At 32.9% G+C, this 21,024-nt stretch overlaps 2 protein-coding genes and 1 long non-coding RNA gene across 10 annotated transcripts in view; 1 reads left to right on the plus strand and 2 right to left on the minus strand.

Annotated features, from left to right (window-relative positions):
- Positions 1 to 7,155: 7,155 nt before the first annotated feature.
- LOC143252909 (serine/arginine-rich splicing factor x16-like) lies at positions 7,156 to 10,452 on the minus strand. Of its 5 annotated transcripts, none has more exons than XM_076505776.1 (3): positions 10,303 to 10,452; positions 8,903 to 9,433; positions 7,156 to 7,472 (listed from the first exon to the last, which is right to left on the minus strand). In XM_076505776.1, exons 2-3 carry the CDS (start codon positions 9,421 to 9,423, stop codon positions 7,463 to 7,465), a joined length of 531 nt encoding a protein of 176 aa, XP_076361891.1. In that variant the 5' UTR covers positions 9,424 to 9,433; positions 10,303 to 10,452; the 3' UTR covers positions 7,156 to 7,462. The 5 variants fall into 5 exon arrangements, with proteins under 5 accessions (XP_076361891.1, XP_076361910.1, XP_076361872.1 ...); XM_076505795.1 differs by having other exon boundaries at positions 8,891 to 9,433; XM_076505757.1 differs by having other exon boundaries at positions 10,299 to 10,402.
- Positions 10,453 to 10,545: 93 nt separating this feature from the next.
- Positions 10,546 to 18,473, plus strand: LOC143252936 (uncharacterized). The gene is made up of 3 exons (XR_013029255.1): positions 10,546 to 10,677; positions 17,163 to 17,304; positions 18,333 to 18,473. It is a non-coding gene; the product is annotated as an uncharacterized LOC143252936 (long non-coding RNA).
- cn (Kynurenine 3-monooxygenase cn) overlaps positions 17,751 to 21,024 on the minus strand; it is a 38,372-nt gene continuing 35,098 nt past the window's right edge. For 2 of the 4 annotated variants that reach the window (XR_013029250.1, XM_076505810.1), the window contains exons 13-16: positions 20,940 to 21,022; positions 20,112 to 20,213; positions 19,522 to 19,581; positions 17,751 to 18,446 (exon numbers count right to left, since the gene is read on the minus strand). Coding sequence is in view for 2 of the 4 variants with exons in the window: in XM_076505810.1 (XP_076361925.1) it covers positions 18,291 to 18,446; positions 19,522 to 19,581; positions 20,112 to 20,213; positions 20,940 to 21,022 (401 nt within the window). In the remaining 2 variants the exon portion in view is untranslated. The remainder of the gene's footprint in view (positions 18,447 to 19,521; positions 19,582 to 20,111; positions 20,214 to 20,939; positions 21,023 to 21,024) is intronic. The other 2 variants (XR_013029254.1, XM_076505819.1) reach the window with 2 other exon arrangements.

A 21,024-nucleotide genomic window follows, 5' to 3' on the forward strand; every position in this document is an offset into this window, starting at 1 on the left:
ATCAGATTTGCAAAAATACATTGAAAAAGTACCAAATGTTTAAATGAAAGATTCATTATTGTGCTTGAAAAACTAATTTATACTAACTAGAATAACATGATTTTTGTAATTTAAAACTAAAATTAATTATGTATAAGTGATGTATGACGTTGTTTTTGTAATCTAGATTCTATTGAATCCAATTTAGAATTGTCATTTTATCCGTTTGTTAATTGTGAAGCGTTAAGCAGAGCTGTGTCTGCTCTACCTACCATAGGTATTGAAACCCTGTTTTTATCATTATAAACCTGTATACTTACCGCTATATCGCTGGAAAAGTATTTCTATTATATAATAAACTGTTGTAAAGTGTTCTTTCGTTGGGTAGGCTCTTTCGAATTGTTTGGTTAAAAATAATTAAAAGGCACTTATTTAATCTAGTTCGCACCGAAACAGTGATTGTCCATGGAGTTAATGGTACAAGATTATAAGAAAATGCTATTTTATAAAAGGGAAATATCAATTGTAAAAAAAGAAATAAAAAAAGGCAAGTATCTTGGCAACAAGATTACTCTGCGACTGCATGTTTACAGCTTTCAGGTTCACGTAATCAGAGATTTCCAATTTGGAAATTGAACAGTCCACATAAGTGGTTGCAAAAATCATACTCCCCATCGGGTGTAAAACATATACACCACAAGTGGTACTATATATGTAATCACTGTGAGTTTAAAGTAAGAATGTAGTTACAAAAAAGATAAATATAAAATTTGGAATTTAAAAACCTGCAAATGGGGGTAGTAAACAAGGCCTGAGATACTGTATATATTATTTTCTTAAGCTACAAATCCTTATTGTGAGTATTTTGTTAGCTAGAATTACAATCGATGGAGTCAAAATAGAAATAGAAATTTATAGTTTTAATAAATAATTATACAGTATCTACAGCCTTATGTGCTTCCTTTGTTTACTATCTCATTTACAGGTTTTTAAATTCCCAATTTTTATTTATCTTGTGTCTCAAACCTTAAACTTATTTGTTTATGTTTCAAAACTATTTTCACTTTAAAGTGATTAATAAAAAACAGTATATCACCTGAAGAAGAAAACAACTATTTAATCAAATAAAAAAGTATAGTTCTGAAGAGCAACAAAAGAAATGAATAAACAAGTATACCTTCTAAATTATAATACAAATATTTAAGCTAATTATATTGTTTCTACAATTTTTGAACTATCCCCAATCTCATTTTTAAATTAACAGTTTTTTTAAATCTCGTTTCTTCATTTTTACGTACATCGTGTATAATAATGTATGTATAATAATAGCGATACTATCCTATTTAAAACAGTTTAGTTTAATGAAACACGTAGTTGGTGTATGATGTTTGTTTATTTGCTTTTGAATTTCGCGCAAGGCTACACGAGTGCTATCTGTGCTAGCCGTCCCTAATTTGGCAGTGTAAGACGAGAGGGGAGGCATCTAGTCATCATCACCCACCGCCAACTCTTGTGCTACTCTTTTTACCAACGAATAGTGGGATTGACCATATTGTTATAACGCCCCCACGGTTGAAAGGGCGAACATGTTTGGTATGATGAAGATTCGAACCCCCGACCCTGTGATTATGAGTCGAGTGCCTTAACCGCCTGACCATGCCGGGTCAGATGTGCGATGTCCTGTCGGAAAACAATGACAACCTTTGGATTGGTTTCATGCAGATTGGATGTTTGTTGAAATCATTGCTACAATGTTATCATAGATAGTGGTACTTAGGGGCGTAGATCCTGGGGGGATGGAGGGTATACATTCCCCCCTCATTTTAGGTGGGGGATATGGTGCATACAATCATACCCCTCTACAGTTTGGTCTGTTGAATTGTTTTATTGCATTACAGGCCTACAAATTGTGTGTTTGTTCTTGTAATTATCGTGTTCTTACCAATCGAATTACATAATTAGGCCTAGATGTAGGCTTTTTTAGTAGCCGAAATGTACATCTTTAATATAGGCGTGCTTCTAAGCTTTGCGATCTAAGCGATAGTTCGTAAGTATCAGTCAGTAGGTCTAAGTATACATGCAAGTATCGCGCCAATAAGATTACTTTGTGACTGCATGTTTACAGCTTTCAGGTTCACGTAATCAGAGATTACCAATTTGCAAATTGAACAGTTCACATAAGTGGTTGCAAAAATCATACACCTCATCGGGTGTAAAAAAGATACACCACAGGTGGTACTATGTATGTAATCACTGTGATGCATGGTGATCAATATACCACACGTTTTGTATATATTTGTAAAATTCATATAGCTGTATAGGGAGTCTGAAGCACTGAATTGGAAGGTTTTATTGCTGCTAGCCAGATTTCCTCTTAGAATGAATTTCTGCACTGTCTACAAGGTCGAAAACTCGTGTACATTAATATACATTTACCCCCCATTTCTTATGGAGTTTGGGTCGTGACACTTGATATCATTGTGATATCCCCAAACCCTGGTGGGCCGTCGATGTTGCATACCTTATCTGAAATTAATTACTTTTTCTAAATAAAATATATAGTTACAAAACTTCTGCCTCACTTTCGCTTAGAATCGACATCATTTTTCATCTCTTGTTTAAACGATTTTTCTCACTACTTATATTCAGCTTCAATGATGGCTACTCTATCTAGAGTATATATAAAAATCGTAATAATACCATGGGGTCTATAATTTGACACTTAGGACTGGCAAAAATCGTGATTGCCGATTCGTTGCTCGTGAATCCATTGATAAGGTTTCATTTTGTAGTTTTCTTTTTTTTTTAAATTTAACAAGCTACTATATATTTCGCCTGTCATTTAATGTTAATCTTATATATATATATGTGTGTGTGTGACTTGCAAATTCAATGGAGGGAGAAAATATCGCTGCAAGAAAAGCCAACTTGGTTACTCTAGCAGTAAAAGAGTAGAAGATAGCTAGTCATTACCACTCACTGTCAGTTCTTGGATTACTCTTTTACCAACGAAAAGCGGTATTGACCATCGTCAGATTATATAACACCCTCATGGCTGAAAGGGTGGGCATGTTTAGTGGGACAGTGAGTCGAACCTGCAGATTGTTAGTGAAGCGCTCTAACCACCTGGTCTTGCATGTCAGGCCAGTTCAGATCGTAAATAGAGAATAAGTATTCAGTCACATTTATGACGTTTATTTTGTTATTTTAACACAATTCGCAAATATAGATTGGTGACTAACAAAGCTTATATTAAAGCTTTCTTTTAAGGATTTGGAAAATCTTAACATTCTATTGTTTTAAAAAACACAGTCATAACATCACATTGGATTATCAGAGTTTATTTTATTAAATTATTAATTAAGCATTTTATTAAGTTTTAGTAAAATCTAATCTTTTCTTGATCGTATATGACTTCGCTTATTTTGTGTTCCTTAAAAGTTTAGACATAACAAAATACTTATGAGCTATAAAAGTTTTATAAAGAATCAAATACAAAACATTTTTAGAAGAAAATTAAAAATAAATCAAGCAAATTTCATGGGCCAGCCACACTTAGCAGAGATAAGAGTGTCCTTTTCTTCTAAACGTGTTTTCTAAATGTATATGATCGCAAACATGGATTTATTTTTGTTTATGTTATAAGGTCTGATTCATTGCAATCTGTTCTTAATTCTAATCATTGCTTGTGATCATTGACAATCATGTAGTTCCTAATTTTTTGGTTAAAAGGTAATCGGAGTGGTTAGTTAAAATCGCAGGAAAACGATCACCCTAGTGTTCTACCCTCTTATGGTTATGAGCTAATTAAAAATGAGGCGCTGAACTTCTTACCATGGCTTTCTAAAGCACAGTACGTGTCGAAGAAGGTTATATTGGAACCTTGAATTAATGTTTGTTTTGTTTATTTGTTTTTGAATTTCGCGCAAAGCTACTCGAGGGCTATCTGTGCTAGTCGTCCCTAATTTAGCAATGTAAGACTAGAGGGAAGGCAGCTATTCATCACCACTCACCGCCAACTCTTTTACCAACGAATAGTGGGATTGACCGTACCATTATAACGCCCTCACGACTGAAATGGCGAGGATGTTTGGTGCGACCGGAATTCGAACCCGCGCATTACGAGTTGAACGCCTTAACACGCTTGGCCATCCGCGCCCCTTGAATTAATAGATGTTTGAATAGTAGTGCTAGTCAAAAATAATTAATGTGCCTAATTTGATATTTACAGACAAAAAAGTTATAAATGAAAATATAACATATTGCATTGACCCATCTCTTACTGAAATGGGCTTTCACTCTGAGTCTGCTTAGTATCGTGTCAGAAATATATCTTTATGGATAATTTTAAATTATGACGTATGATACCATTTTATAGTCATTATTGAGTACTTATACATATTAGCAAAATTTATTTCCGTATTTTGTATTCTCCTTAATGTTAAATCCGAAGTACGCGGATTTATTTTTTACTGAAACAAATTTTTTGACACCTGAACGTTAGTCTCACTATGATACTTAATACCTGTTTGTTTGTTTTGGAATTTCGCACAAAGCAACTCGAGGGCTATCTGTGCTAGCCGTCCCTAATTTAGCAGTGTAAGACCAGAGGGAAGGCAGCTAGTCATCACCACCCACCGCCAACTCTTTTACCAACGAATAGTGGGATTGACCGTCACATTATAACGCCCCCACGGCTGGGAGGGCGAGCATGTTTTGGCGCGAACCCGCGACCCTCAGATTACGAAGCGCACGCCTTAACGCGCTAGGCCATGCCAGGCCGATACTTAAAACCATGTAATTCATTACTTTTGCGTAAAGTATGATTTTCTTTTCTATCTTTCTTAATGGACATTACATTGCATGCAGTGTCTCTTGACCTTTAAAAGTATTTTGTTTCTCCACAATACTTTCTCTTGAGCTCTTCTTGTATTTAATACTTCTTATTTGTATAAGAGTAGCCACACTATGCTCTTATTTTGTGGTTAACTCCATAAATTTGTTTTGATATGATTAAATTTTGACATTTTATGTACTGCCAAACCAGCAGTTTGGAAAGAAGTTATTACACAGCATACTTAGCGTTATAAATCATGATCTTTAAGCACCATTTATACAAGGAAACTTAGAAGAAAAAAAATCTGCACAAAGAATTACAAACGGAAATTTAACCTGAGGATAGTTTAGATAGCAAGATTACTATTATATAATATAAATGCAGGAAGACAACCCTAATGACACTAATAGTTACAAAGTAAGCATGGTGTTAGTGATCAGTAATAACGAAAAAACCCACTTGTAGAGAACAATGTATATGTAAAAACGGCTGGTTTATGTTGAGAAAATTTATGTAGAGGAGCAGAGTGTTGCAGAATTAAAACAACATACTTTTCCACTGGAAATGTTATCAAACCTAAAGATATACATGCTGAAACATTGGTGAACAAATCCTATTTAAAATTAGTGAAAAAAAGAGAGAATAAAATTACCCTGGATAACGTCAGTCTCTTTGTTAATATCTGTACATTATCATTATAAAGCAAAATTTATGATCTTTTATAAGATTATTGTAATTTCTCTACTGAAATAGATCCACAATGTTTTCTCATAAAATGTCAACATTTTGCAAAAATCCGTTAGAAATGAAAGCTATAATGGTACAGGGAAGAGAAGTTGAATTATAAGTCTAAGGAATGAACTCTGGGCATCTAAATAAGAAAGATCTACTTGTTTCAAATTGAAGTATTCACAAAAGTAGATAATTTTTCATCGTATGTGGCAATTCTTAAAAAAAAAAAAAACACACTATAGATACTCCTTTGTAACAGAACAAAAAATAACCTTTAAATCAAAGGATAGTTATTACTAAAACTATAAAGGTAACCAAGAATCTGATGTTCATAGCACTAATAAACCTAAAATTTTAAGTTTCAAATGTTACCACTTTAAGAGCACATTAATATAATAGTTTACAATAGACATAAAAAATGTCATCTTTTGAATTTCCTGATCATCACTGAACTAGCCTTTCTGAATGAATTGTTCAGATTGTTTTCGTTTCTGCCACCCAAAGCCTTCTCTACATCCAGTAATATTAAGTACTGATTTACCATCACTAAATATAAAAGATACTGGGTGATTGATATATTGCTATGTATCGTTTATTTTCACTATCCAGTTCTTAAGAGTTATCAAGTGCAGACAGGTCTTTTTATTGTAGTTTATTGATAAAGCATTGTAGTGACAAAGTTGATTAGAATTAAACATAAAGTTACACAATGGGCTATCTTTGTTCTGCTCACCACAAGTATCAAAATCTGGTTTGTAGCAGTGTAAATAAACAGGCATGCCACTCAGGGGCTAATGATGGTACAATACATGTATGCACATTAATTCAAGTAACTGCTATTTACAGTACTGTGAAAAGAAGAGCTATCCAACCATTTTTTTTTTCTAAGTTCCAGTTTCATAACAACGGTTAACAAGTAACACTGCCTGCAAAGAATAAACGTTTAACATTGTCTTGTTTCTTTCACAGAAAACAGTATTATGTTTCCCCAAGATGTGTCACAGAGCTTTATCTGTACAAGTTCTGTTATAACTGTTAGAGACTTAGGTACTAGTTTACATTAAAAGTATGCATAATCATACAAATCTGTATCACTTATTCTTCAGTATTACTTTCTTCCATTTTGAATTAAGAAAAGTCACATTCCATTTACATTCCAATATAACAATTCAAAAGAAATGTTTAACAATCAAATGTACCTCATTTGAAGAAATGAGGCCAGAATGGAAGATAATTTTTACACTTTACAAAAACTGGAGACTACCAAACTCCTAGAACAGTTTTGGACTAAATCTTAGTATAAGGGAATAATACACTAATCCTAATGGTATGGATAGCCTGCACACACTTTTTGTCCCCCCTACCAAACACAAACAGTTTTAATCTTATAGAATATTCCCCAGAAGAGTATTTATAATTTGTAATAAAGATATACTCTGGTTATTAGTTTAACAGTGTTTGTCATCAGCAATAGTAGAAGTGTGCACTTCACAAGAATTGATTTTACCTTTTCTTAAAGAAAAGTGTGCAAAGCTAAACCAAAATTATTCTTTGTTGTTCATATATCATGGCAGAAAATATATTACTAAAACAATTAAAATAACAAATTACAAGAAAATGTTTTTTTATTTAAATTCAAAATTTACATTCAAAATTTGTAAGTCACAAGTAATCATAAGTTTATTTTATTATGAGAATTCATAATAATATGTCAAAGTTGAAATCTGTGAGGTTGTGCAACTTTCAACAAGCCAACACAATGCTATAAAAACAAATTCACATAACTCAAAATGACAAGGGCCACAATAATAGTGAAGACTTTACACTTCAGTCGCAGAATGTATAACCCTTGGTAAAACAAGGGAATCACTGACTTGACGAAGGTACTGCTGAAGCATCTTGAAGAACTTCTACTCAGTAGGCACTGTTTGAAGAAAGGAGTATTTGCATTGAATTATTGAAGCAAGGTCAGAATGGTTCTCCATTTTCATGGATTCCAAACATGAAATGTAGTGAAATTAGACAAGAATCAAACAAGATGCAAAAAATAAGCTGCTGGTTAAGATCTGTAAATGGAAGATAATGCTTAGTTCTTCCAAATCTGGGATTCAATGGATCTGAAGGTCACAGAAGCAAATTATGAAGCATACAACTTTGAAAAAAGTCAATGTTTGTACTAACCAGTTGTTTGTCCAAATGAGTCCAAGGCCTGCACGTGCATCTCAAGTGATAAAGCAGTGTCTCACAAAATTAGTACCATCATTGCAGAATTGAAGCTCATAGTAGCATTTTGAGAGAAGCATTAAATCAAGATACTTACCTTTAAGTGATTTTTCAACTACAAAACTCAAAATAGCTACCTATTTATGCAATTTCGGTTTTTCAATGAAGGGCAATAAAACTTACCTTTTCCTGGATTGAAGCTCCATTGTTAAAAAAATGGAAATCGGAAAAAAACTGTTTGGTGCAGCATCCCTGAAGGCTATTGAGAAAGGCTGAAGCAGAGAGCAATAATTAATTCATAATTTTGAAGTAACACCTGGTACATTTCTGGAAAACGAAATAACAAGTGAAAGACACTGGAAACAGTTGAAAAATGTTGCAAAATGTATAATCCACTGAAGAAGTCAGGTGCTATTTGGAGGAATAAATTAATAACTTATACATCAATGCTAAGCATGAAACTGGATATTAGCAGCAGTCATCAAGTAGTTTAGTCTAAATTGACAGATGTAGTTCTGTTGATGCAAAATTGAAGTAAAACATGTAGTTCCAGGTTGGTAAAAATCTTACTTAACTGCTGCATAAGGTTTCATCCTTTGCGATTTTATACAGTACACAGAAGCAAACATTTCATAAATACAAAGAAAATTCAGTAATGCAGGTTGACAAAATTTTGAAAGTGAGCCTTTTTCAACTGAAAACTTGAAATAAAGCATGGATGTGCCGATGAGAAGAGTATTCAATTTACCACCATGATCACACATGTAATACAAATAATATACTTCAATGATGTAGTAAAATAAATACCCACTGTGCATATTTAATCAGTTTTGTAATTAAATTACATACTTACAGGTCCTACGTATCTTAAACATGGCCCTGTTTTGTGAAGTTATAAATTTTTCAGTTTTTAATTTTCATAAAAAATTTATAACTTATAGGTCATGAAACATCCATAACCAAAGTTAATGATTAAAACCAGTAGTTTTGTAGCCCTATTAAAAATAATGGCAAATGTGAACCATAGAGCCCAAGTAACTGACTAAATATGATGACTATTCATAAGTCCATGCTAAAAAGTTAGGCTAAAAGATGGAAAGTGACGAAGGCTTTGCTCACTTTGTAAACTACCTGTTGCCAATTGGGGATCTGCTGAGGTAGCTTGGACCAGAGCTCTTGTAGTCATAAGAATCATAACCATCTCCGTACGAGTCAAATTCATCAAATCTACCTCCACCTCCTCCATCTCGAGACCTGTATCCACCCCCTCTGCGAGAGAAGCTGCTATCTCCCCTGTACGAGTCGTACGATGAGCCCCGTCTATCATATCCCCCACGACCACCTCTAAAGCCACCACCTCGCCCTCCTCTGGATCCCCCTCTTCCTCTTGGTCCTCCTCTTCCACGTCTTCCTCGAGACATTTCTACCCTGATTCTTATGCCATTGATAATTTGCCCATTCATTGAGTTGATTGCTTCATCAGCATCATCCCTGTGATCAAATTCTACAAACCCAAAACCAGGTGGGTTCTGAGCTACCCACACACTCAAAAGTTTTCCAACTTTACTAAATTCCATCTCCAGATCTTCTTTTTGAATATCTTCAGTCAGACCTCCAACAAAAACTCTTGTTCCTCTGTCTCTTCTCTGCATCTTCGTTAACCTATACAGAATCAGGAGAACAATGATGCAAACATTTTTGTAGCAAGAAAACAAGATCTTATAATTATATATTAATAAACAAAAATACAGTTAAGAAAAACCTGCATAACAGACACTTTTAGAACCTATTGACTTGACACTGAAATTCTTGTTAGTTGACACCATAAAATTAATTTACATTACCTAGGTTACAAAGCATAAATAACAACCTAAATATAGATTTAGAAGACAGGGCTGCCGTTAAACAATCAATAAACAAAAAATTATAATTTACACAATCATTAACGTGAACCACACTACAAAATACATACTTAGCTCATATCAATTATTATGTATATTACAAAGCATGAAAAACCATTAATTAATTAAGCTATCACTCTTGTCAAGAACGAACGTTTTTATCATGGGTAATACTTTTAACATCACTTGAGCTTATTAGGCCCGAGTCTACATTAACTTAATACACTAATGGCGTAAATAACCTTATACTGAAAGGTACAACAGTAGGTCTCACTCAGCTAAAATCAATTATAAATATAAAACACTATTCAAATTTCAATGCACATTGTAAATTTTACGTAACTTTGCAAATAGTAGTAGCAACCAATTAGCTTAAAATTCAATTAAAATTTTAAATAATTAATCCTAAGACTATAATAATTTTTATTAGTAGTAGTACTACTGCTTTACATAGAATGCTCACTTCCTTTAAACTCTCACATCAAACCAAATGTTTACGAATAATTATAACACAATTTTGTGATTTGACGTGTAGTATTAATAAACAGTATTATACTTGTAAAAATCCAAACATCAAATAATAACGTGAAATAAATAATTACTCTACACAAAGTCATAATACTAACATACAATTTTCCTCTCTTCCAATTCTTTGTCTGAAAAACCTGCAATGCGTTAGATTACTAAGGATGTATTCCTACGACAGGTCAACCGGCTCAAACCGGTTTCTATATATTTGTTTTTGAACAGAAAACATTTAAAAATATTTTATCTGAATAATATATTTAAAATATATTATGTTGAACCTTAATATCAAGTCCTTTATTTCTCAAAGCAAAACAGAGTAATGCATAAAATGATGTTATTTTCTTGATTTTCTCACAAGTGAAGAACTGTCGGATGGATACATCAGTTTGTGACCACAATGACCTTGCACATGCATGATACTTGGAACGAAATTAGTAATGATTCATTTCAAGAGGGTTCCATATCAGGATTGAAATGGTATTCGTTATTACTTCAACCGGAACAATACGCTATCTTCAATTTGATTATGCAATTTTCACTACTATCACAATACAATATTTTATTATATATATTTATTTGAATTATCTAGTGATATACAGGTAAAATGTTATGAATATTCTCGTTTATTTTTGGCCTGGCATGGCCAAGCGCGTAAGGCGTGCGACTCGTAATCTGAGGGTCGCGGGTTCGCGCCCGCGTCGCGCTAAACATGCTTGCCCTCCCAGCCGTGGGGGTGTATAATGTGACGGTCAATCCCACTATTTGTTGGTAAAAGAGTAGCCCAATAGTTGGCGGTGGGTGGTGATGACTAGCTGCCTTCCCTCTAGTCTTACACTGCTAAATTAGGGACGGCTAGCACAGATAGCCCATTGTGTAGTTTTGTGCCTAACTTCAAGCAAACAAAATATATAAGTATTACATTCAATTTCCAGCCATAATCAGTCTCACAATTTTAAAACTGAAGTAGTGTTTCTGACGTGATTTGGCCAACTCTTGTTCATGTTCTTCATTACTTCAATCGTATAGGCAAGGATTAATCTCGAAGCTACACAACTGCTCCATGATACCCCAAAAAGCTTAGAATAATTTCAAACGGAAGATTGTAGATATGACATTCATAACTGTTTTGCATATTATTATATTATGTGGTACTGTAAGAAGAAGTTTGAACATGGTGCTTTGTTGGCACGTCTTTAAAATTTCTCATGTTTCTCATTTAGATGGACTGCTTTTCAAAAGGTAAACTTCAAATTTCTTTTATAATTGGAGGATTGAAGTGAAATGTGTGGCATAAGATAAGTCTGTATGGCATTCACAAATTATACATGACAAGACTGAATTCTTATTAGATTCTTATGCTAGTGACAGTGGTGTTTTGTGAAGTGTTATTATTATTACAAGGAGTAGAATGTTAACTATGTAAGGTAATTGCAGACTCTTGGAGATATTGTATGATGAAAACATAGCTATTAATAGTTGTAGTTTTTAATAAATATTATGATCACTAACTGTATGATAGAAAATTAACTACTAGCATGGAATATCCATCACAGAAGTGCATAATAATTTTACAGATCTGGAAGGTATATTGTGTGACAGATAATAGCATTGCAAAAGTATGATTTAGTCATACAGCATCATTTGGACCCACAATATAGAAGTGCTGATGGACTGTTTCAACATACGTGATACTTTATCAATTCAGTTAATGTCCTAAAATTGGGCACCATGTGGGAGTTAAAACCATTTCTGTTGTGATGTTTACATAAACCATACAGAAGATGATTCAATTAGTGGATGAATTTCACAATTACACTTTGGGAGTTTCGAGAAGAACAAATGAAGGATCCAGATCTAATATGGGCATTCATTCTCATGCAGAAAGGAGATGGTCAGCAGCTAGCTGAGACACATTGCATGGATACAAGTAGCCTGTGGCACTTGTATGAGTAATTATTAGTGCAGGAAAGTCTTTTATGTCATCACAATCAACTACTAAGCTGTGGCTCTCAACCTGTACTGCAGCTAGTTTCTCCAGAGCTTTAAAGCAAGATATATTGCATCACAGAAAGTTGGAAGTTACCAGAATGTTATTCATACTTGTGTTAACAATCATTTGTGGTTCTTCTGGCTGCATTCAGGGTAAGATGTTCAGCAATGGTGTCAACACTGTACAATGTGTTCCTTTCAGAGAAATTGTGAACAAGATAAGATAAACTCCAGCAAAGAATTGCCTTTGATATCTTTGGACCACTTTTAGATAAAGAGTATTTTCATGGCTAGCTATTGTATCCCAAAGTGAAGTCATACATTTGTATAGCCCGTACCTGTGACATTGACAGGGCAATAGAAAACTTGGCTTGGACCAAAATGATATATATATTGACAAGAGAAATAATTTAAACACCCAACTTTTCTTTGACTTGTGTAAACTGTTAGGTATGTTGAATAGGTGCACTTCATTTTATAATTTTTTATTTGGTGGTACAGACTGTAAAATGTATGGTATGTTGCCAATTTATGACATGTGACTAGTCATATGATAAAACAGTAAAAGAATGGACATCTTATAGATAACAACATATTAAAAGTCACAGTTATTGAAAGTTATTTGTGTAAGTCATCATGAGCCAAAGACAGTCTGTTATAGGCCACTGATGTATGTTACAATATGCATTTAGCAAACTATGTGTATAAGTAAAAGCATGTGTTTAGGTTTATACATCCACATGAATTGCTGGCATTGGCTCACAATCTATGATTGAAATGGTTGATCTTTCTACTGTCAAAACATTATAATTTGATGCTAATTCCCACTTTTCAGTGGTAAAGAATTGATAAAGAGTTGCCAGTACATGGAGTTGACTAGTTGTTTTCCTTTCAATGTATTACTTCTACATTAAGGAGGGTTATAAGTGTCTTTGTGCAAAATAAGCAGATAAACAAATAAGCATTGCATATAGTAATTTACATTTGTTTCATAACATGAATGGATTGATTACACCAATAACACTACTTTTAAGTGACATCTGAAGGTTAAGTCTTTCTGATACAAAGTTATAATTGTGATTAGTGATCTGGTAGGTGTTACTGGAAGATAGAGTGCACCTGCTATTTTATTAGTATTAGAGAGACAATGTTTTAATTTTGATACTTACATATATGACAGACAGTGAATTTTTATGGAGAGATAACAGTAGCAAAAAATTCACACATCACTTAAGAGAAAATATAGTTTTACCTAGTGTTTTTTAGTAAGTGTGGTGCAAGATATTTCAATTGGATTATATCAAATTATAAATGAAATTGTCAATACTAGATGAAATTCACAGAAATAAGCTTGGATATCATATTGAATATAAACTTGGTTTACTTAGTATTTTATGGGTTATGGTAAAATATTCTTAGTCACACAGACTGAAATATTTTATAAGCACAAATTTTACTGATTATTTTTTAACATGACACTGACATTAAATGTGCACACACCTTTGATGGGTGTACTACATATGAAAATGTAAAAAGAACTGTTTGAAGCTAAGGCCTTCATAAGAATCAACTAGATGCTTGGAGGTTTCACAAAGCTGGAATCAATGAAACAATGACCAGCAATAACTATATCACCTGCAGCAAGAGTTCTGGTGGTAAATGAAGGTGCCACAACATCAGTTGCTAAGAGACCACAATCTTTGGAATCCTGTCATTTACCGCAGGAATGACCTTGAGTATATTTCCCAGCCATACTACCAACGGAGATAACCAATAGTCTTTCAATAAACCAAATCTTAATATACAACAGGATATTGCTAAAAAAAGCAATTAAGTAGATTGAGGATTGGGCCTTACATAATTATGAAGGTAACCAGACTCAGAAATGTCTGTAGCCAACTTTTGTGATTAGAGAAAGAAGTACACCAAGTTAGAGCAGAAATGGACCAGGTTTAGAAGCTCCTGGTAAAACCCAAGAAAGTCATTTGACAAATTACTGCTACTAACAGAAAATACAAAGCTGGCCTGGAAGGTCACTCAATGAGATGAGAATTAGATAAACTCTCAGTTGGGATGGAGCTAACTTACCAAATGGAGATTAAGTTGTTTAATCTCAGCTAACTCAGATCCAGAACTAAGACCATCTCAAATTCAGTCATTGAGCTCCAATACAGTTATAATAATTCAGTGTGTGTTCAGTCAGAAGCAAATCATCAGGCAATTGTTGACATCTTTATAAAAACATACAAAAAAAAAACTGGATTGATGTTCAACATTTAGAAGACCACTGAACAGTTTCCAGCTTTGGAAATTCTGATTTATGGAGAAATTTGAAGAATGTTAAGCATTTTTCATACCTCAGAAGCCAACTTTCACACCTGACACTAACAAAGAAAGCCAACATCACCTCAAATGTGAAGGTACAGTCTTTGATCACTTGGGAAAACAGGGGTTTGAAGATCACAACATCAGATAAAAACCAAGCTCATGGTGTATGAAGCAGTTGTGATCCTCATCTTACTCTATGGAGCTGAGACATGGACAACATACAGGATACACCCCTAGAACCTGGAAAAGTATCAGTAAAGCTGCATACAAAAAATCTTTCAAATGCATTCAAAAGACAAATGCTTAAGGCAATGGTTTCCAAACCACATGCCACTGGTTATTTCAAATTTTCAAGGGAAACACAGCGATGTCAACATCTGTCAGACTCTGTGCAAACTACTAGCTTGAAGTAGTTCACAGTTTTAACATTCCTTTCGATAATGTTCTCATATGTTTGAAATATATTTTTGTTTACTCATATTTTTGGCTATGTCAGTAACTTCTATAATTTTCTCGTTTCTTAGATTTTATATATAAATACCTGTCGACTCTCCAGGCCAGTCAGTAATCGAAATAACTGAAGGGTGTTGTGATCAAGTGTCTCTGAAGTCTAGCTGAGTTCAGTGAATTATTTTGTTCATTTTTAGTCATTATGTATAAAAATGGAAATATTTTTTAATATCAATAAGAAGTGTGGGAGTGACAAAAAGGATGGTGAACCACAGACCAGTGGTAAAGTTGTGAAGAAACAGAAATATGACAATAATTATTTAGATTTTGGTTTTACCTCAGTAGATGTTAATCATGAAGAGTGTCCACAGCGTGTATTATTTCTAAAAGTTTGAGCTCCAGAGTGCATGCTTCTAAGTAAACTAAAACACCACTTAGAGACTAATAATCATAACATGACTAGTAAATCTTGTGATTATTTTACCAGAAAGTTAAAAAAAATTGAAAGAACAAAAAGATACATTTTTGAAACACTTATCAATACCAAGCAATGCTTTGCTAGCATCCTAAAAGGTGGCATATAGAGCCACAAAATGTAAAAAAAGGCCTCACACCGTTGCAGAAGAACTGATTTTACCAGTTGTGGTGGATATGATGAACATTATGGTTGGCAAATCTGCAGGAAGACTGCTTTCAAAGGTGCATTTATCCAACAATACTATCAGTTGTAGAACCCAACACATGGCTGAAGACCTCAATGATCAGCTAATTGAAAGAATGAAAGGAAAGGAATTTGGGTTACAGCTAGATGAGGCAATGGATAGTAACAAGGATTCTCATTTGATTTGCTACACATGATTCGTGAATGGTGACAAAATTGTGGATGACCTTCTCTTTTATAAAAGTATCACTGCAGGTATAAAGGCTCAAGACTTGTTTGACTTGTGTTAAAACAACTTAGACTGAACTAAGTGCATTAGGGTGTGTACTGATGGTGGTTATTCTATGTTTGGCTGTTATGGAGGATTGCAGCACTCAATCAAAGCAAAGCACTTGATGCAATGCAGACCCACTGTATAATCCACAGGAAAGCCCTTGCATCAAAGCACCTAAGTCCTCCACTGAACTTAGTTCTAGAAAGTGTGTTGAAAGTGGTAAACTTTATAAAAACTTGGCCACAGAAGGTGAGTTTTTTTCAAAAAACTGTGTGAGGATATGAGCACACATCTTTGTTGTACTACTGTAGCTCGCGATGGCTCTCCCATGGGAATGTATTGTCCCATGTGTTCGAATTACAGCACGAACTCTACTCTTATCTCAAAAAAGAAAAATATGAATGTGCTAAAAACTTCTTGGATACTGATTTTTGTCAAAATTAGCATACTTGTGCAATCTCTTCAAAAAACTGAATGTTGAATCTCTCTCTGCAGGAAGGCAACACACACAATTCTGAAACTCACAGAGAAGGTTTCATCCTTCAAAAAAAGTTACTACTATGGAGAAGAAAAATGAATGAAAGTGGTGGCAAAGACTGTTTACCCCTGTTGCAGCAGTTTGTTACATCCAATGAAGTCGATTTGACCCACAAACTGAAATCTGTTTTTGAGGAGCACCTAACACAGCTCAGTGACTGGTTTGAAAATTACTTTTCAGAATATATATAGAAGTTTGCATGGATCCAAGACCCATTCAAGGCTATGGCCCCATCTGAATTTACCTCAGCATAAGAAGAAAATCTTACTGAGCTGTCTTGTGACAAGACTTTAAAAATAAAATTTGGCAGCATGGAACTGAGTTTTGGATATCACTAAGAAATGAATATTTGCTGCTAAGTGCTAAAGCTCAGCGAATCCTAATTCCTTTTGCGACAACACCTCTCTGCAAAGCTGGATTTTTGGGCAGTTGCTGTAGTAAAAAGTACTGTGTGCAAGTCAATGTGGAACAGGAAATGAAGGTGGGGGTGTCCAACCTGATTCCAAGGTTTGAGAAGCTGTGCAGTGACCAACATACACACATACCATTAGTAATTGTGGTTATTTAAAAATGGAACAAAAATATTGTTTTTACTTTTAATTTAGAGGTATTATTCTTTCAAATGGCTACCAAGTTGTTAGAACATAAATGATTAATAAGTATTAAGTTATTTGGATCTAACTACTTAATAAATGGATCTGTTAGGTTTTCATTTTGCCTAGGGCTGCTGTGAAAAAACTGACAAGACACTGAGGGCATCGTGAACTGAGAAAATTTGGAATACGCTAGCTTGAGGACAATATTATATAACACCATGTATGTATAACTTCATGAAAAAAAAAGAATTTGTTTAGAACGTATCAGGTAAATATTTGACTTCTTTTTTAATCAATGTTTTGAACTGACTGATTTTTTTTTATAAATTCTTTTTATATAAAATATTGGAGAGAATGATGTGAGAAAATGTAAAATCCATTATTATATGAACTATAAACATGAATATTAACATAAAAATAGTGAAGAGCAGCTACTTGACAAGTGCTGTTGACTCATTCCCCTTTTCCATCAATCATTTGAATCAGGAGTAGCTTTACACAAGTATACCTTGTATAGGTTTTTACAAAAATTCTAATACAATCAAGAAAACAAACTTATTACATTTTAAGTATTAAAGCCCTCAAAAATAATGACCTATGTAATACGATATCTTTTGTATTTCAGCATTTTTTAAAGATTTCATAGGATGTTTTTAATGTTAAAATGATGAGGCAAAAGAGAATTATCCAAAAATAACTCCATGTATTATCATATTTAATTTGAAATACCATATTTATTAATTAATATGAACTACATTCCATCACCTTTGTTCAGTAAGTGTTAGTATAAATCATTTAGTATTGGCATTATGACACAGTGAGTTGAACCATTCTGTTGTAGACCTAACTCATAACTAATAAATTCTTTAAAGACCTAAAATTAAGGAAGAGTTGATACAGCAGTACAATATAAGATGTCTCATGATAACATTGATCAAAAGGTATAGTAGAACAATATGTTCATTACAAAGCAAAATATTTTAGCTTTACAAATATTTATCATTTATCAAAAGAATTACGAATCATATAAGTGTTTATTTTAACATCAAGTGAACAAAATTTATTATATCCATTTAAAGATGATTGAATGTAATATATAAAATCCTATTTTAGATATATATATAACATTATATTAATGAGAAAATGTTACAGTTCAAATTTTGAGAAGAAATTTTGTAAATTGGCCAAAAGTAGTTCATATTTTAGGTTGTTTATTACACTAACAGTTAATGTTTTCTCTCATTATCAACATATTTACTTTTGAAATAAAGACATGCTTAATTTAAATTTGTTCAGAAGTTCCAAAGCAGCGTCAAGCCAATGTGGGTGGTTATGCAGAAATTTGGCAACCATAGATAATCCTATGACACTTGATGATACACCAGCTGTCTGGATTATTTGATTGATGACCTGGAAATAATAAATGCAGTAACAAAATCAAGCACTGGCTTTTTTGATTTATTAATATTAAATATAAAAGTGAATTGTATTGTAACATGTTTTTATACAAAGTATAATTGCACAGGAGTTTTATAATATTTTAATGGCTAAACTACAAACAAGAAATAGATAGAAACTGCATATACAAGATTCAAGTTTTGTTTACGGATAAAGTGGATCAGTTATGACAACATGAGTAGATCTTATAATTTTAAGATTACAATACATTGTCCTTAATGTATATGCATATTTAAAACCAGAAAAGAAACTGAAAGGAACTGAATGACTGTGTTTTAAAATCAATGATGTTGACAAAAGGAAAAAGTTTATGAGAAAGCCTAAAATTCTTACATACAGAGTACTTAGGAGTAACACATAAGAAAATAAAAAGTGAAATGTGGAACAAAACAAGAAAATTGTAACTGAAAAAAAGTTGCTCAAATTTTCTTTGTTAGGTGACAAATCTGCTATCAATATAAGGTTCCTTAAAGAATTGAAGAAAGCAAAATATTACAATTAGAAGACATTTTTTTGGCTGATAGCTATAGTTTGTAAAATTTGTCAACACTAGAAGTAAAAGTTTCACACCTTCCCACATCTAGTTTACAAGGTTGTTACTAATTTATGTTATTTGCATTAAAGTTTAGAAATATTTATCCAAATAAAGGTATATTCTTTACTAGTTATGGAAGAATTTAACATGTCAAATCTTTCATCTGTGAGACACTGAACAAAGTTAAAACATAGTGTAATGAGTGATACAGCTTTATTACTGGCTGTGGTTTTGCTAGATAGTAGATAGACACAGTGGGAATTTCATTAATCCCTTCATGTGCATCACTAATTAGATGGTGAGGCATTTGGCTACCTTAAGAGAGTCATAGGGAATTCTTAGTTTTGCCTAATACTTAAATATAACTTATAATACATCACATGATAATAATTCTCCATGTTTTACATTCATAATTTTACACTGAGATACTGAACCTGGACAAAATAACAAAGCAAAATGACTTGTCCATTAGAAAGACTTGATTTGCATTACCTTGTCTTGCCATTTTTTGTTTTTGACACAGAGATGGTACCTTGTCTTGGAAAATGTAACCTACGTAGACACAAGAACAACTATATAATTTTAGAGCCATTATTTCTTAGAATGACTTATTTCAAATACTTGATACTTAAAGACACTAATCTGTTTAAGGACAATGTTTCCTTGATTACTAAAATATCTATTTTATCACTTAAAAATATTTTACTGTCTCATAGTGTATTTTCAAATATTCAGAATAAAAATTTGAGTAATTCATTAATATTCAGGAAGTTCTTTTTAATCATGTTACGGCAAGTTTGAGGAGAGTTGTATTTGTAAGGGATTAAAATGTTTCTATCTTTTAGTTATAAATTTTTGAAAGAAATACACAAATTGGATAAATTACTTTATGAAAACAGAAACCATGATACTAATCTTGTGTTTTTGGTACACATACTTATAATGAAATAATTAAACAAAACATAAAAAAAATGTACTTTCATCACTATTATCATTGACATTAAGGTAATTTAACATAGATATAATGAAGGCATAAACCAGAAAATGATACTTTGGTAGTGGTTCAAATGATTCATTCTTACCATCGTATACAGAGGAACCCATGAATCAGCAAAAAAGAGATTGAGGAATCTGTCAAACTTCTTTCTTATGAGAAATGCCTTGGAGTTTACTAGATGTCTCATCTTGTGAAATAATTTATACAAGAATCAGTAAAAATAAACATGTATATTTTGATCATGCAATAATACTAACACTTAAATGAACTATTCAATTCGATATTAATACGGGTTAAGATTAGATGCCATTCTATTAACTTGTAAAAGCTAAAAGGAGTTGTAAACACCTCTTTCTATGTGACATTTATGTACACAATATAATCTTTTATCCACACAAGTTATTAGATACTGCAGTAAAATGGTAAGGGTGAATATTAAAGAGAGTGGAATTTTTCTCACTTTAACTCACTGAAAGAGAAAAAGTAGTGAAAGCCAACATTAAGACTCCTACTGAAAATAACATCAATTTCATTTAAAGATATTCTATAGAGGTGTTTCTTAAATATATTTATCATGGATCATTTTATATACAAAAAGTCCATAAGTACATTAAGTTCTTTCTGGTACCTAGCAGTTATATACAAATATTTAATTATAAACATTTAGCTCTAAATAATACATGACAAATGATATATATGATTTTAATATCCAGTTGTATAAGGTTATATGCAGTGAGGTAAAAGTTACTGTGTAGTTGATATCAATGTAAGTGTTATGAGGAGTATTGAAACCAATTTTATTATCATTTGTTTCAGAGTGAGGCTTGGAAATTAAACATGTTTTAAATGAAACAATATTGCCTTGCTCTGTATACGATGGTTATATAGTAAATTTTAGATCTTATTCAGTTACCTCCACATAGTTGTACATTGCAAGGTCACATATGGCTTCAGCATCAGGAGTCCTGTAAAGAGTAAACTCTGGCAAGACCTGAGCT

The sequence above is a fragment of the Tachypleus tridentatus genome, chromosome 1, assembly GCF_004210375.1.
Source record: "Tachypleus tridentatus isolate NWPU-2018 chromosome 1, ASM421037v1, whole genome shotgun sequence".
NCBI classification, from domain to species: Eukaryota; Metazoa; Arthropoda; class Merostomata; order Xiphosura; family Limulidae; genus Tachypleus; species Tachypleus tridentatus.